Source organism: Aricia agestis, chromosome 9, assembly GCF_905147365.1.
Source record: "Aricia agestis chromosome 9, ilAriAges1.1, whole genome shotgun sequence".
In the NCBI taxonomy this organism is placed as follows: Eukaryota; Metazoa; Arthropoda; class Insecta; order Lepidoptera; family Lycaenidae; genus Aricia; species Aricia agestis.
The window spans coordinates 13,277,602-13,295,312 of record NC_056414.1 but is presented as its reverse complement, the minus strand read 5'-3'; the positions used below and the strand labels follow the sequence as shown (position 1 = coordinate 13,295,312).

General features: G+C 35.3%; 2 protein-coding genes across 2 annotated transcripts in view; both read left to right on the top strand.

Annotated features, from left to right (window-relative positions):
• The first annotated feature begins 2,891 nt into the window (after positions 1-2,891).
• The window catches only part of LOC121730489 (cystathionine gamma-lyase), a 20,340-nt gene continuing 5,520 nt past the window's right edge, over positions 2,892-17,711 (top strand). Inside the window, exons 1-6 of the mRNA XM_042119542.1 lie at positions 2,892-3,032; positions 3,520-3,672; positions 3,909-4,105; positions 8,885-8,975; positions 12,291-12,558; positions 14,509-14,661. Of these exons, the coding sequence (XP_041975476.1) occupies positions 3,520-3,672; positions 3,909-4,105; positions 8,885-8,975; positions 12,291-12,558; positions 14,509-14,661 (862 nt within the window). The 5' untranslated portion in view covers positions 2,892-3,032. The remainder of the gene's footprint in view (positions 3,033-3,519; positions 3,673-3,908; positions 4,106-8,884; positions 8,976-12,290; positions 12,559-14,508; positions 14,662-17,711) is intronic.
• Positions 8,237-17,711, top strand: part of LOC121730491 (trans-1,2-dihydrobenzene-1,2-diol dehydrogenase-like) — a 23,726-nt gene continuing 14,251 nt past the window's right edge. Inside the window, exon 1 of the mRNA XM_042119548.1 lies at positions 8,237-8,242. The gene's annotated coding sequence lies outside the window, so the exon portion shown is untranslated. The remainder of the gene's footprint in view (positions 8,243-17,711) is intronic.

The following is a 17,711-nucleotide window of genomic DNA, read 5'->3' as shown; positions in this document are numbered from 1 at the left end:
CGTAGCTCGTACGTCTGGCACAAAGAAAATTTTTTGGTCTGGCAGCACTGCGAGTCGCGAGCCGCGAGCCGTCAGGCAGTGTTGCCAACACGACTGATACAAAATTTGCTAAACTACTGTTAAAATTTACTGTAATTAATGCTAAAAATTATGCTAACATTTTTCTGTCAAATAAAACGTTTTTTAATTTTAAATCTTTAAAAATCAACAAAATCTCAATTTATTTTATGTTATCAAACAAAATATAAATAGATTTAGTTTTTTCTTATTAGTTTTTAAAACGTAATATATGATATTATTATTCCTTATTATTCCTAAATAACACAAAGCTTCTTCCGTCGACGACATGGTAACTCAGTGTACTCGTGTGTCACCGACGCGAGCTGAGTAAGTTCGCGGACTTAAAACCCGCGTAGTTAAAGTTCGTACGTCTCTCACCGACGCGAGCTGAGTAAGTTCGCGAACTTAAAACCCGCGTACTTTAAGTTCGTACGTCTATCAGGCACTTTAGGGCATTGATATTGGTATGAAAATTTACCCGATACGATAAACTTATAATATACTGTCGTATGCAATAAAATGCATTATGCATTATAAGTTTATGCCCGATACTAGAAATACAATAACGTTAAAAGTTGAAATTAATAACGATAAAATATGTTATTTAACGGTAAATAGAATTTATAACGGTAAATATATTATGTTCTTTGTTAACAATAACCTATTGTGAATAAAATCGAAGTTTAAAATATTTATAGTACTTGCTCTTTATGGCTCATTTCTACTCCAAAACAGTAACTAGTATTTTCAGGGCGAGCGAAGCGAGCTCTGGTCTATCCCACAACCCGTACATTTTGTAGTACACTTTACGGAAAAACTATCACGCCTATTGATTTGTGCTTCATAGTAATTTTTATTTATATGTACATGTGTTATCAACAACTCATCACCAGTTAGTCAAGGTGTGCAGACTGCAGATGACGCGAGCCTTCACAAGGCTCGGCTTTTAGCTAGTATTTCTATAAGTAGTAACTATTAACAAACCGGCCAAGTGCGTATCGGGATTCGGGACACGTGCAATATAGGGTTCCGTAGTACCACTAGTTTTTGATAATTTTTGTACGGTCAATGAATGTACATTTATAACGTGTTTCATATTATTAACAACATCATCTCAGTTACGTTCAAAGGAATTTGAACGAATAGTTCCTTTATACTTCTCCGAAGACCGAATTCATTTTTAAGTTGATTAGCTATGTCCACACCTTTGCCTGCCTTTTTTTGTTCATCAAGGGCATGCGTTATAATAGCGCAGTCAACAGCGCACGTGAGGCATGCCCGCGACGCATGCGCTCTTACCTTATCCAAAACATTCGCTTTGTTCTTTTTTACTGGAATTTCATATGACCAAATAGGCGCACATTATTATTCCACACAGTAAAATGTTCTCGTCGCACATGTTACAATAAGCTGACAGACGCTGCAACTGAACTGATTACTGTTCGTTGCCGTATTCAATTATTGAATGCACCAAAACGAAAGTTGAATGAAAGAAGATGACTAAAATTAAAGATGAAAGTGCATAGTGTGGACATAACTATTGACTATTACTCAATAACTTATGAAGTCTTGTTAGCCTAATCCTTAAATCGAAAATTAATGATCTTTGAATACTCATAATATTTTTAAAAAACTTATCCAACCACCGGTATGGTGGAGTAGACGCGAAAAAAAATCATCCCTGCTATGTGGAAGGGAAGGGAAGGTACAAAAAAAATGGGCGGACAGACTGAAACCATAAGGGGTCCTTGTTGACTACGGAACCCTAAAAAGTAGGTAAGCACAAATCTCGCGAAAAAACTCTGGTGCTCGGAAGTCGGAAGTTGGGCTGCAGCCTGCAAGTGAGATTTCGTGCGTCTACGAACATAAACAGAAGGTGTCGCGTCGAACTGGCAACGCCGCATACCAAAATATAATGGTAAAATTATCAGTATAAATAACGTTATTTTTATACTTACCTATATTTTAATGTTACCCACAGACTTATATGAACATCACAAGAAATGTATCGCGTCGAACTGGCAACGTCGTACTACCAGACCCAACCCAACAACCCAGAAAATAATGGTAATCTCGGAAATAATAACGTTATTTTTAAAACTATATTTATAGTCTGTCAAGAAAGTGAAGAAATTAAAAAGTGGCAACATCGTAGTGACTAGTGCCATGTCCCTTTTTTCTTATGCCGCGGCCGCATATGCGTAGTGCTTCGCGCTAAAGCCAATACTATTGGATGATCTGCGTGTATTAGGTTGATTTGAAAGGGTGACACTACGATGTTGCCACTTTTTAATTTCTTCACTTTCTTGACAGACTATAAACCATAAATGATAAGTTACTAGATATAATCGTTAAAAAAATAACGATATCTGTAATCTGGCTACCACTACAGCCACTACGGGCTACCATTATGAAAATAACGGTACGTATTGTTATTTTTTCCGTTAATTGGCAACGTTATGATGCCCTGCTGACTTAGTACGTACTAGAAGGTTTGAATTGCGCAGGTCGTATGGTGATAGGTCCGGAAATACTGCCGGGGACAGTTACGCAATACGGTAGTAATTTAATAAACTTCGGCTACCTTCGTAAGTCGTAACCATTCGGCCCGCCCTCGGCCCTACCCATAAAGTTAATATACCTAACGGAATATTAACTTTATGGCCCTACCCCGGGCGAATAGATGTCGAAATCTATTCGCCCTATTGATAGCTATTTATAGTTAAATCAATTAAAAAAATATATGTGTCAAATGTGACAATCAGCTGTCTAAAATTCCGCAACCGTCTTTGTGAATGTGACAGCCGACAGGTGACTGAACTGAAAAATTAAAATGTCACTTTCTGTCTGGGCGACGTAGCAGAAGGGCGCTGTAACCTTGCACTTGAATTTAAAATTACGCGATTTAAATTTAGGTTATTTTGCCGGTGCCCCTTTTTTAAATTTATATTTCAAGTGCAACATATAAAAAGGTACGGTACGCTTCTTTAAAAATATAATTTAAACGTGTATTTAATTTATGGTAAATTATTATAAAAAGCAAAATTCTTAGGAATTATTTTCAGTTCGTTTTTTAAAACATATTTTATTGCTGTTTTATAGAATGCGCTTTATAAACATCTTACTGTTATAACATTATCAATGAGAAATAAGGATAATTTAACACCAGTGTTTCATTATGTAGGTACATTATAGCTGGATAAATAATTTAATAGTTACCTTTCAAAACTACGATAAATAAAAAGTCTCTGTGATAATTTGTTAAGTAAATATATTCACCAATTTTTTTCTAGATTACAGCAGGGAGCTTTAGTGTTGTAAATGTTTTAGGAGTTGCATCAGCATTTTTTTACCAACACTTATGGTGTACTCTTTGCAATTATTTCAAATTTAATGGGATAATTAAAAGAGATAAGTAATTTTTTATTATCTCTTAGTCTTACAATACTTTTTTTGTAGATGGCTGAAAATGGTTTTTTGAAACAAGCTCCAGGCTTTGCAACTCTTGCTATTCACGCCGGTCAGGATCCTAGTAAATGGAAGTCATCAGCGGTAGTTCCTCCAATTGTTACTTCCACAACTTTCAAACAGACAGCTCCCGCAGAACATAATGTAAGTCAACGGGGCAAGATGGGTTATCTAAGGCACAAAGTATAAAAGCTCTCGTTGCCAAGATAATAAGAATTATTAACACCTCTATCGTGGGTATCGCAGACACAATAGATTTTTAATTGTTAAGCAGCAGCCGGCTGCCGCTTGGGTATTGAAAGCTGTAAACTTTAACCATCCCATAGTATTATTTCATCATTTTGATTCATCAGTTTCTAATAATCTTTATGGAATTTTAGGGCTTTGAATATGGCAGATCTGGCAATCCAACAAGGAATACACTGGAAGAGTGTTTAGCGGCTCTTGATGATGGCAAATATGCGTTGACATTTGCTTCTGGGTTGGGAACAACCACTACAATAGCTTCTCTATTGAGCCGAGGTGACCATATAATTTCTGGTGATGATGTCTACGGAGGCACCAATAGATTGTTCAGGTGAGTGTACAATTTAAAAATAATAAATTACTCCTACAACCCTGCTTACTTTTTTTTAATAAAAAAAATTGGCAAAGACAGTAATTATGGAAATTGTGCGAGTTTTAAATGGAGTGCTAATATTTGAATATGGTTTATAACTTTCAACAATTTTGAAGACAAGAAAAATGTTACATTTACTAGAAATAATATACAGTTGCTTATATTGGTAAAATCAAAGCTTTATTATGAGCACACATATATTTTTATTTTCGTTTTAAGTAAGAATAAGTTAAGAAGAAATTATTCTTGAGTTCTTGACTGATGTGTGGCCTGCCGCCTGTGACATGTTTTTATTTCTTAAACCAGTTCTATATATAACAACTTTTTCCATATTAAGAAAACCCTACTCTTTACCATACTGTAGAATTGTAGATGAATCAAGTTCAATGAGAATGAGGTAATCAAAATTATTACGTCTAAGTGTTCTACTAAGATGTAGAGACGTATTTTTAACGAGAAAACTTCGTCTTAAATACGATATATCATTGTGTTTTGTTTTACATGGTTTTTCCGCGAGATTTTTTGCACAGGTTTTTCATAAGTTCTATTAAGTTATCTTATATTTTTTGGAAAGTACGAATGAAGGTGAACGCACACTTTTCGGAGCCGAAAGAATGGAGCGAGCCGAAAGAAACGAATTTTAGAATTCTTTATAATATGAAATCCTATGAAACCTCGCACATTTGGGGTCCTGCCAGATTCGACCGATAAGACGCGGGTGAATATGCGATGTTTCATAGGATTTCATATAAAGAATTCTAAAATTTGTTTCTTTCGGTTCGTTCCATTCTTTCGGCTCCGAAAAGTGTGCGTTCACCTTCATTCGTACTTTCGAAAAAATATAAGATAACTTAATAGAACTTATGAAAAACCTGTGCAAAAAATCTCACGGAAAAACCATGTAAAACAAAACACTATAAAATATCGTATTTAAGACGAAGTTTTCTAAATTTCGTTAAAAATACGTCTCTACATCTACTTGTTATCTGCTAGTTTAGATCTTGGTGGTAATAAAGTCTTATCCTGTGAACATTGTAACGAAAAACTTTAATGTAACTATTGTTTGTCGCTTCACGCTACTCCTAACTCGATGTTATCACTAAACTCGTGTAGTTAGACATCGATGTCTATTTTTAAATCGCCAATCTTTTTCTTGGCAGTAAGCTCGCTCGCTAAAATATTTTTGGAATAGTGGTTTATGTTAAAAATGTTCGCGCGAATCTTATGCAAATAATTAATATAGGTATTTCATATTAGGAGGTTTAGGGTAAAAAAAGAAACTAGCAATTATAGTCGGGGAGTTAAATGTCTTCTGCGTAAGGCGATTTGGGATGTACCATTTGTTTGATTTTGCTATCTAAATAATAACTAATAAGTGTATTATATTTTAATCTAAGGCATTTATGTGATTATTTTCTTGACCGCGACGAAATCGATAGCTGACCGATATTTTATTTATAAGGTTTCTTTTAACTATATTTTGACCTACATATCAAATTTAATCTACTGCAGGGCTATTAATGAAGCCCCTTGAGGGTAATGAACTTACACCAAAATATTTAATGTGGTGGTGGTTTGTCACAGCGAATTTGCCGCACAAAAAAGTTTCCGGTTTGTCACCATAACCTATTAAAAAATATACCTATGGTTTTTGAAATGTTCAGAATCTATCATAGACGGTATGTTACCCTAACAATTTTTGAAACCTATAATAGTTCCTGCAGCTTTCTAAAAGGATTGAAAGCAATATAAAATTATATTTTCGACTCTGCCCTTTCTCTCTTTTTACTTAGTACTTAGTTATTTGTATTTATTACATGGCCTAGAAACAAGATAATTTTATGTGATTTCGAAGGTCGCTCGTCTATCATTTTGACCCACATAGAACAAAAATGCATGACTTTATAAATTGTAAAATAATTGTTATAATTCAAACAACTCATTTATTGCAACATAATTATATCCTCATCAGCCATGACCACACATTCTTGCAGCAAAATGACGATGCAAAATAGTCAGGAAAAATATTGCGAATCTGAAAACGGATGATGTCATTTTGGTCTTGTTTTACCGGTTCCGTTAATTTGCTTTATCAGAACGTTTCGCGCCAGTCATGCCGTAATTTAGACGATTGGGCTCGACTATGAATTATGATACTGGGTAGCTAACGCAATGATAACAAATAACTATGTCACTTTATAATATACTAGCTGTCCCGGCAAACGTTTCTTAGCCTTATAAAGTATTTCGCCCGTATTATTTTATTGAAGTGACTAAATAAGTATATCACCATGACAACGTCCATCGCTATCCCGTCGCACAAACAATGGTCGCCGTCAGTCTCGAGTTGTAATAATTTATTATTATTTATTTAACAAACGCACTTATCAATATAAAAAGTACCCAGTAGCCGATTCTCAGACCCACTGAATATGCATATAAAATTTGGTTAAAATCAGTAAAGCCGTTTCGGAGGAGTACGCTATCTAACATTGTGACACGAGAATTTTATATATTAGATCCGATGACAAAATTATGGCAAAGAATTGCTTGTTGTTTGTGCGAATCCTGGACTATAAGAGGGAAGTATTTTGATGGCTAATAAGTAATAACTGGACTTTGAGTCCAGGGAAAAGACAGGATAGTTTTGATCACGAAAAATGTATGGTTCCAGCGTGATATTATAATAATTTTGGGGCAACGAAAAACAAAAGTTGCGGATAGCACTAGCGTCCTTTTCATATTATGCAAGGTGGCAAGACCCTAGTGTCTATCCTGCAGGTTATCACTAATAAAACGCAAAAATAAATGGAGATTATCTATATCTCTCGCGTAGAGTTGCGTTCTCCTCTCGAAAATATATTATTTCGTTTAGTCTGATTGAGTAAAAAGTGTTCATCAGTAGGCCATAGAATACTGTATAACATATTAGTTATTACTAAATGTTACTGATATGATAGTGTAGCAGTACGTTTGTCGTCGATTCAAACAAAGAAACGCCAGCCGTTTTTGAATACGTTCGCAGGCGATTGAAACACAGAAGAAACATCACTCAAGAGGGTTAAAGGCACTGCAATTGCCAACTTATCTCTACAAACTTACAAAATCGTATAATCTTGTCTTTTTAGTAAAAAGTATTGTTGAGTAAGTATGTAGATATAAATTAAATGTCCGCACCAGGGTTGCCAACTTTTCCAGCCGCCATAACCGGACAACAAATTAAATAATAATAATTAATAATTAAAACAGTTTATAGCGCCATAGGAAAAAATTACAAACTTTTTGCACCCACCTAACTGTAGAACAGTTTGTTCATGTAGTCAAAAAAATAGTCAAATCGAAAAAAAAAGTAGTAATGAAAGTTTTGTTAAATATGTATCAACATAAAATATAGTTTTTTTTGTATATTGTACTTGCTCTCGCTTTTAACATTTTTGAAATGTACTTACCTAGTTTTCCTGCATCTATTCTTAGAAATTATTCAAACTCTGAACAGGTTAAATTAGTATAGTTGAACATCACCATCAATTCCGCCTTCACCATAATTATTATCGACTTTCAGACGATTTCTTTCATCCTGCCAAATATTTTTCATGACGCTAAATATTTCTAGAACTACCTACGCCGCCGCGTCGCCGGCGAATTAGCAATGTCGCTGTAACATTTTTTATGTGACCGGACAAATTGCATCCGGCCGGAAGTTAGTGACCTGACCCCAACAATTTCTTCTAAAACCCAACAGCCCGGTCAAAAACCGGACGGTTGGCAACCCTGGCCCGCACACATTTATGAATGACCGAATGAAAAATCCAATGTGTAAAAGGGTAACGTACTATACAATGTTGCAGGTTGTAACGTTACGCCATAATTTGTTACGTCATGATCACGTCATGGCATTTTGTAGTATCATGCTGTTGTTGGCGTGCTAGGAAAGGTTTACGACGTAACATTTCCATAGCGTAAAATGACGTCACTATAATTTTCCTTGTAGCGGAGCGAGGATCGATGTAGGTTGATGCTGTCTGATATATATTATTTTCCTCTATGGTTAATGCCGTGATGACTGAAAGTCGAAAGAGAGAAACTTTATTAAAAGTAGAACTTAGTCAATATGACATCGCTAAAAACATAATATAATTTTGATTTTCTATAACCTCGTCCTCGTCAAGATGACGAAGTTTAGAATGACGAGTTTGTTGAGCCCTTTAGCTTGCTGTTATAAAAACAATGAAAAAAGGGAAAATATAAAGCTATAGCAAAAATTAACTCGTATGTCAGCTATGTACGTATAAAGTATTATAAAAAGTTTTCCTGGAAAATTGCACCACTTTATGGCCTATTTAGTTACTATTATCGCAATTGAAGCATTCTTGCTAATTATTTTAAAGCCTCAGTTAAGTAGATATTGTTAATGCCTTTAATAATTATTATCGTGTCATTTTAGGGTTTAGTTTTATTTAAATAATATTTTGATAAGATTAGCACGTTGCTCCTAATATTATCTTTGTTTGGCAATCGGTCAAAAAACAAAACTAAATCGTTTATCTGGCGCGTAGTACCTTGACGAGTATTTACTTACCTTCTTGTTAAAATTCATAGGAAAGTATCTATGGATTGAAAAGTTAAAGTTACTTGACTTCCTAGCTCTATGATTTTACCTATACCGATTTTTAACCCACTTTAAGATACTACCTAAGGATGATAAGTTTGTCAACTAAAACATTTTTCCTCTTCCAGACAAGTCGTGCAAAGAATGGGTATTGAAATTTCATTCATCGACTTCACAAATATCGACCTTCTTACAAAATCTATACAGAAGAACACAAAGGTAAGCTTATTTACATAATTGCTATTCTAATTTCCTTTGCCACTGCAGTCAACTGAATAAATATTTCATGAAGTATATTTTCATACAATTGAAACACGTAGCGCGAGTGTGCACAGGAAAGCAGGAAGAACTAACTTGATAATATCTAAAAGATCGTAGTTCGGTAGGGACAAGTAACACGTAGTAGTTAACTATATAGGCACGGCCTCTACTAAGGAAACGGCAAAAAGCAGGTGCCAAGTTAATTTCTGTACATTGTGGGCAATCCTTTAGATTTTAGAATTAGGGCCTAACCCCTTAGCCTCCCTTACAGAATCGTTGTATATAATATGACATGGTGATGCCCACTTTGCCCAGGACCGGATTTATATTTTTTATGAGTATAGGCCACTTTAATTGTGCCTCCCCTATGTACAAACGCCGCCCATAGGACATGGCTATGCTGTCTATACATACATCCAGAGCTGGTGATGCCTATTGCTTATGTCACTTATCTATGACTTATGTTAAATCCAATACATAATCAGACTAGATCCACTGCTTTCTCCAGTGTCCTGACTCCTGTTCCACCTCTTAAAAACAATATTTACATAATTTTGCACCCGAATCCCAATAAACGTTTATTTATCTCAAGAGCAATACAAAAAATATCAGTAGATATTATAATAACAAGCTCTAAGATAAATACTCTTAAGTCATTAAACGCTTGATATTGTATCAATAGAGATAATGCAGCATGTTTGTCATAAAGAAGCGTGCCGCAATAACAGTTGGCAAATGGTAATGTTACAAATGATGCGATTACAGCTGCGTCATTCTTAGTCACTTCGTCATCTTTGTGACTTCAGTGTTAGAGGCTAGATTGTAAAACGCACTGGACGTAAGTGCAATGTGCATTGTGCACTGCAGCTACATACCTATAATTACTAAATAAGTAAATAGTTACTACGTCGCGTAGGTTGCTGCATTTGCACGGCATATACGGCGTTCAGTGGCGGCCCTAGGGAGTGGTGAACAGGGCGCCCGGCCTCGCTCTTGCAGGGGCAAGGGAATTTTTTCGTAAGACAAAGGGCCTCGCAAAGACCTGCAGCCCAGGGACACGCAAAAACCTTCTGCCCGGGGCCTCGCAAAAACCTTCCGCCCGGGGCCTCGCAATGGGTAAGACCGCCACTGACGGCGTTAATAAATATTTTAGATCTAAAGAGCACTACGACCGAGTCAGAAACACGGACCTGCCAAGTGCCATACGCGCGACACTTCATGTCCCGTGGTCAGTGTCGCGTCCCTTCACTCCCTCCGCTGCAGACTGCAGTACAGTTACCTTCACAACTGCTTCCTAAAAACGTTGTAACCAAAAACATCAAATTATACCAGCTATTAATTACCAAATCCTACACCTCCATTTTAATATGGTGGTCCACCAAATGCGTTTAATCCATAATTATAAGGAACAGGATTTCACAGAAAATCAAACTGTATACATTTAGGTACAAATCAGAAATTAGTTAGCATCTGCATGTTTTTTGCGGAGATTTATATTAGGCAGCCGTCCGATGAACAGGTTTTTGGACACGTTTAGCGAATAGCGATCACTCCTCACGTGCTAGAGCATGTCTGACATCATAATATTATTATGTAGAGACTAGAGACTGTCTCTAGTCTCTATGCTAACGAACTAAAAGTTTATTTCTAATTGTAACATAATATATTATGTTTTGAGAAAACGATCTACGAGCATGGATGTAAGAAAAGTCTTACTTACTTTTTTTACGTCCTACGGTCTACCGCCTACGGATCGGAAGCTAACCCGATGAAACTATACTTTTCAGTTAAATATGTCAACGTAATTTATGTTCATTTACGTCTAGAAACGTATTTTACGATTATATATAATAGAGTTAAAATGCGCTTTGACACATTATATCAAGTATTTTGTGTAAAATTAAGGTTTTTAGATGGCTGAGTAGTGAGTATGTTAGGTTAGAAACTTGGCTCTACATGAGATCTCACTACTTTTTGACACCACGAAATATAATATGTTCTCATCTTGGCAACATTTTTGCATGAAAATGTTTTTGGTGGGATTATGTTTTGAGGATACGTCTTATCGATCTACGAGCATGGACGTAAAAAAAGTCTTACTTACTTTTTTTAACGTCCTACGGCCTACGGATCGGAAACTAACCCGATGAAACTATACTTATTCAGTTAAATATGTCAACGTAATTTACGTTTACATTTACGTCTAGAAACGTCTTTTACGATTACATTTAATAGACTTAAAATGCGCTTTTGTCTCGTAATTATTAAGGTACAATAGCTCATTATCAGTTATCACTCTACCACTTTAAATGTTAGTTGTCTACGGTACAATAAAGAAATAATTTAATATTATTTGTATCGTATTTCATCTGAACATCGTAATAACTGCTGGTCATGGATTTCACACAATATATAATATGTATTTTGTACTAGATGAGGATCGCAACTAGCTGTGGCGCCAAAATTAGTTTGTCGCAGGGAACTGTACATTTTACAAACTTCATTAAAATCGGTTCAACGGTTTATGCGTGAAGAGGTAACAGACAAACACACTTTCGAATTTATAATATTTAGTATGGCTTGCAAAAATATCTAAAATATAAATGAGATAGCTTATTTACAAGGATTGTATAACAGTCATTAGCGAATTTTAAACATTACGACTTTATCGAAGCCCGAAGGTCCCCATTCGATAGCCAAAAGTCAGGGGTTCCGTTGTCGTGGTCCAGTTTAATATGTCAGTAGTGAATTTAAAGAATTTAATTACAGTGACGTTGGCAATACAAGTAGCATTATGACGTTATGGCATTTGAAACACTTTGCTTTGATTTTATTTCCGATAATAGGTATCTTCAGATTAATTTCCTTTCGCGTTTGCTGATTAGAACCCATTTGGTTCAAGCAATTAACAACAACGAAGGGTTCTTATTGAGAACCAGAGCCTAAAGCAATGATGTTTTCTTTATAGCTTCTTTTATAGAATCGCTGAACAAAATGTATGGAATTGACATTAGACGATTCGAACGTCAACTTCATGTTAACGAACGCTGATGTCAATTCCATACATTTTGAACGACGATTCTGAACGATTATTTAACGAAGCGATAAAGAAGAGATATTTTCATTTTAGGCTAAAGTACCGACTACTGACCTGCCTAACGCAAAGGAAAACCAAATCGATGAGAATATTCCAACATTTTCCAACTCAATATTATATCATTCAGCTGTCGCATACCACGAGCTTAAAATTCTCAAAGCATTCTAATTTTCTAGATGATATGGCTGGAGACCCCAACGAATCCGCTGATGAAAATAGCCGACATCTCTACCGTGTCAAAGATTGCTAAGAGCCACGGCGATATCATTGTGGTGGTGGACAATACTTTCCTCACGCCGTACCTGCAGAAGCCTCTCAACTATGGAGCTGATATAGTCGTCTACTCACTAACTAAATACATGAACGGGCATTCTGACGTCATCATGGGAGCCGCTGTGGTCAACGACAAGGATTTGGAGGAAAGACTAAGATTTTTACAAAACGGTGAGAATTTAATAATCTTTAGGCTATACGTTAAGAAGGGTGATGAATGATGATTGATGAATTTATGCGTAATATCTAAATGGACATTAAAGCTAAAATAGCAATTAAAGCTATATTTTCCATCTAGGTAATATGTAAAAACCAGTTCCACTAAAGTTTGCATGTAGCGTATACTATTCGAATGCGGTTGTGTCTTTTAGAATGTTAAAAAATAAACAGCATACACAAACAAACATGATGCTATCGGGAAAGTGCCTGATACGTGAGTGACCCTCTTAAAAACACCAAAAGGTCGTATACATTAGAATCTGATAATACGCTTGATTCAACGACTTTTTAATGCGAATAAATTCCGCGGTTTTTAAAAAACAATTGAAAATAGTCATTACAATCGTTTTCACGACAATATTGGCTTGTGGGTAAACCCTATAACAGAATATGGAATACGAATAGTTATTATGTTGCCTATTGCCATGTTAGATAAAAATAGCGAAATACTTAATAAATTAATTAATAGATAAAATATTATCTTGCTATTTTCTAATATTTAGATTAGGCTTAGGAATTGCCACACGAATGTAATCTAATCTTTTATCTTTGGCAATATACACCAACCGCGCGTTCTAAATCTCGTGAGGCCGGTGTCTATTTTCATTGGCAACACGTGCTGACTATCAATTAGAATTGAATGTCTCAGGTGTATTATGTTCTTAAAAATTAAGGTATTGAGATTTGATTGATTAATATTGAGAAATGAATATGTTATGGTCGCAATTCTTAGATTACCCATGAAGTGGGGCCAGAACCACCGTTTTATAGCTAAACGAAAATACATAAAACTATAGTTTGTGCGTTCTAAGATGATATGGGTGACAGTTTTCATGTTCCTTGCTACGGGTTTTTTTTTACCAGAAAACAAAAAAAATCAAACTGTAATAAATTATATTCCATCTACAAAAACAAATGTTTCCTATAATTGTAAATGAATAAAAATGAAAAGATGCTAAATGCTAACTTATTAATAAAAATTATAAATATTAACTGTGAAATAGGAGTATAAAATTATTGTTACGAAAACATTTGAAAAATGTCATATACATGAAACGGATTACGGAACTTATGTCAATAGAGATTGACTCTGTTGAATCGAAATCAAATCGATAAAAAAGGGCGGCCATTTTAAATCGCCGGCACCACTGAAATGTCAGTACGAAATCGATAATTTCGATTGCAATTCCTTTACGAAGTGATTCGATATTTTTAAACTATCGATTAATTTTTGTTAGGTAACTTCCCTACTATTGTCAACTATAATGTGTTACGCATATCATCATAAAACGCACAAACTATAGTAACTAGACAGGATATTTTTTTGTCACTATCATGCATTGAGGTCTTTACGATACCTAATAGTAGGTTCATTGTTATACTAAGTAAAACCGCATCTAAATTTTTACATTAAAATTAACTATTGCTTATCCATTTATCGCTTATAAAATATGTAGACAATAGGTGACTTTCATTTAGGGTGGGTTGCACCAACTTACTTTAACTATAACTACAATGCAAAATGTCAAATCTTTGGTTAAAGTCAAAAATGGACGCCATATTTAACCGTAACCTTGAGCGAAAAAAGGAACTAACGCTGTCATCATACAAAAACGCCATTTTTGACAGTTCTCCTTTACCAGCAGCGCCCCCGCCCACGTTCATTTATAGCCTTGTCGGACCAGCTGTCATCTGTCAAAGTTAAGGTTAAAGTTAGCCTTAACTATAAACATAACTTTAACTTTAACCACGCCTCTGGTGCAACCCACCCTTAGTTTGCATACCTTGTAGGATTTTTTTAAAACAGCACCTTAGCTCCTCCATTTCTATTGGCTCCCCTTATTTCTGCCATGTATTAAAGAGATTCATTATAATTTATGATGATTAAATTATGTATTTCAGCAATGGGCATCGTACCATCACCGATGGATTGCTACCTAGTGAACAGAAGTCTGAAGACCTTGGCCCTAAGGATGGAGCAACACAAGAAGTCGTCGTTAGTCATAGCCAACTGGCTGTTAAAACATCCGAATGTCACGGAAGTTATGCATCCAGGTATGGTTCTGCTGTTATGTAAATATGATCAATGAGGGTTTTAATATTTCATTTTCCACTAGATAGAGCTATATGTAGCCGCTGCCGTAGGGTATTTCTTGTTACCGACTTCCATAAAGGAGGAGGTTATACGTTCGGCTGTATGTATTTTTTTATTATTTTTTTGTATGTTCAACGATAACTCAGCCATTTGTGATCCGATTTTCAAAATTCTTTTTGTGTTGTATAGGGTTTAACTCGAATTTGGTACCATGTTCACAAAAGTGGGGATCTGATGATGGGATCCTGGAGGAATCGAGGGGACTCCTTGAAATTTGTATGGAAACATATAGTGATTTTAATTTTTTCTGAAGCATTCGAGGTAAATGCTACCAAAAAGTAAGATTTCGCACCAGGTTATACCCTGGATCCGAAGGTACCCAACAGAACTTTTGAATCCTTATAGATACAGGTTCGGGGATTTCGGCGTTGTTTAAACAACTGAAAGCATAAGCCAACACATCAATTTATTTGATCATCATCATCAAAATCATAATTATACCATGGGTCATCACATTATGACCCAATTTTTGGTACTTTTCGTGATATTTTGCATCGAAGCTGATGTTTTTGATAATTGTTTCGCTGTTTGTGGACCGATTTTTAAGATTCTTGTGTTGTTGCATAGGATATAATCTAAAATTTGTATAACAATTACGAAACTGGTGATCTGATGATGGGATCTATGAGTGGTCGAGGTAAATCCTTGAAATTTATTTAAACACACATAGTGGTTAAGAAGTTGTTTCTAGTAATATATGTTACAAAATATAAGTGAAATTTCACACAAAGGTGTCTCTTGATCCGAAGGCACTGAACAGAATTCCTGAACCCTTAAAGATAAAAGTTTGGAAATTACAGCATCGCTTAAATGACTGCAAGCATTTACCACAATTTCACTTACAGTAACATAATGTGAATGTTTAACATTCGTAGTGGTTATTTACGCATAAAGCCTTATCTTGTAGATAACTAAAAAGTGTGAAATAATTATTTTTAACAAAAAATTAAAACCGACTTCCAAGGTAAAAACAATAATAGTATGAACTATGAACTAAAAGTATTAAATAACTCTTACTCTATAATAGTGCCTTTTTCAGAATTCATCTAAATCTCAACTATTTCTGTACATACTACAAGTCTTCATTACTTTGAAGTCGGTACCAGTTCCACGATAAAATTAGCTGGTACCGACTTCAAATAATGAAGACTGTAGTATATGTACAGAAATAGTTGAGATTTAGACGAATTCTGAAAAAGGCACTATTATAGAGTAAGAGTTATTTAATATTTTTTAGTTCATTTTATTATTGTTTTTACCTTGGAAGTCGGTTTTAATTTTTTGTTAAAAATAATCAAATATACATATTATGACACCTGTATCGTCATTCGTGACACATCAAAGCTACATCGTGACATATGACAGCGGGTTGACACGATAAACCCGGCTACATAGCGGCACCTGGTGGCAAACGGAATATCAAAAACCTTAATTACCATCGGTTTATAAAAGTCCGTATAGCCCATAAAGTTAATATACCTAGCGGAATAGAGCAACAATCTCGAGCTGTCAAACGAAACCGAAATTGGTTTTCATCTGTGTACGTATACACTTACACAAGCATGATTGAACATGAATTCTATGAGATTAAATTGTCAACGTGCGGCACGTGCCGACTGGACGTCAAAAAAAGAGTGCTGCTGTCATGTATCACACGTCTCTTTTTACCACGCAGTGTTACTGATAGTGACATCTCTCTTGCTCAGGCCTTTGTTTCTCTATTCCGCTAGGTATATTAACTTTATGGTATAGCCACGATTAAAGATGATAATATTAGGTTATTGTAGTAAACGATATTTAAGCTATCGTAACACATGCCGTCACTTGTACGATATCGAAACGATAACTAACAATACCGAAAGAAGAATAAATGTATATATATACAGGATGTAACAAAAATAAGTGATAATACTTTAGGGTGTGTACGTGTTCCTCGTAGAGAGTTCACTGTGAAAGTAGCAGCGCTGAAAGACCAAAATTTTTTTTCACTTTTGTATGGGGAAACTCGTGACGCTCGGGCCAAGGGCCATACAAAAGTGAAAAAAAAATTTTGTCTTTCAGAGCTGCTACTTTCACAGTGAACTCTCTACAAGGAACACGTACACACCCTAAAGTATTATCACTTGTTTTTGTTACACACTGTATATATGTCGCAGGGAAAAGAAGATATCAGGGATATCCCGAAATCCCTAGGGATATCACGAAATCGCGGTAGATACCGAATATTCTTGTTTCTTACGTCTTCTTACTAAACAAATCTAGTGATATGTCATTTCACTAAACTAAATCTAGTGAAATGTCAGAAAAGCGGATACCGCCGAATAAAAATCGAGCTACGCATTTCTCTCGCTCGCTCTAATACCCTATCATTATCTTATGGGGGCGACTAACCCTAAATTGACGATTTTATAATTCATTTTTATACTTGAAAATAAGCCCCGAATTGTTTCATTTTGTAGACATAGATACTACATTATATTTCCGAGAATCAGACCTAGCAAAAATACGATATCTTAAAATTTTCTCGATCACAAAGATGCATCTAATTTTCACGAATTGTTCATATATTGCCATAACCGTGCATTAAACTAAGTTAATATTTTAACACATTGTATAAAATTCTATCATTGAGGAACTGACCTAGCGGATTTTTTAAATGTTACATATTTATCGAGTTGTTAGGAAAAAAATAATTTTCTTTTTATTTAAATGAATCCGCGTCGTCCTTTTTCACCTGGCATATGAAAGACGGGCGTGAGTGTGAAGAGAGAAGGACGATTTTTTTGCGTTAGTCGCCCTCTTAACGCGAATGGGGCATTATCAGCGTGAAGGGATCTTATTATCGGTATTGAGGTATTAATATCCCCATAATATACATTTAACAAGCTATCGAACCATGCAAGTAACATGCGCGTAAGTCTGGAAAATATTAAAAAATGTTGAAACTCGA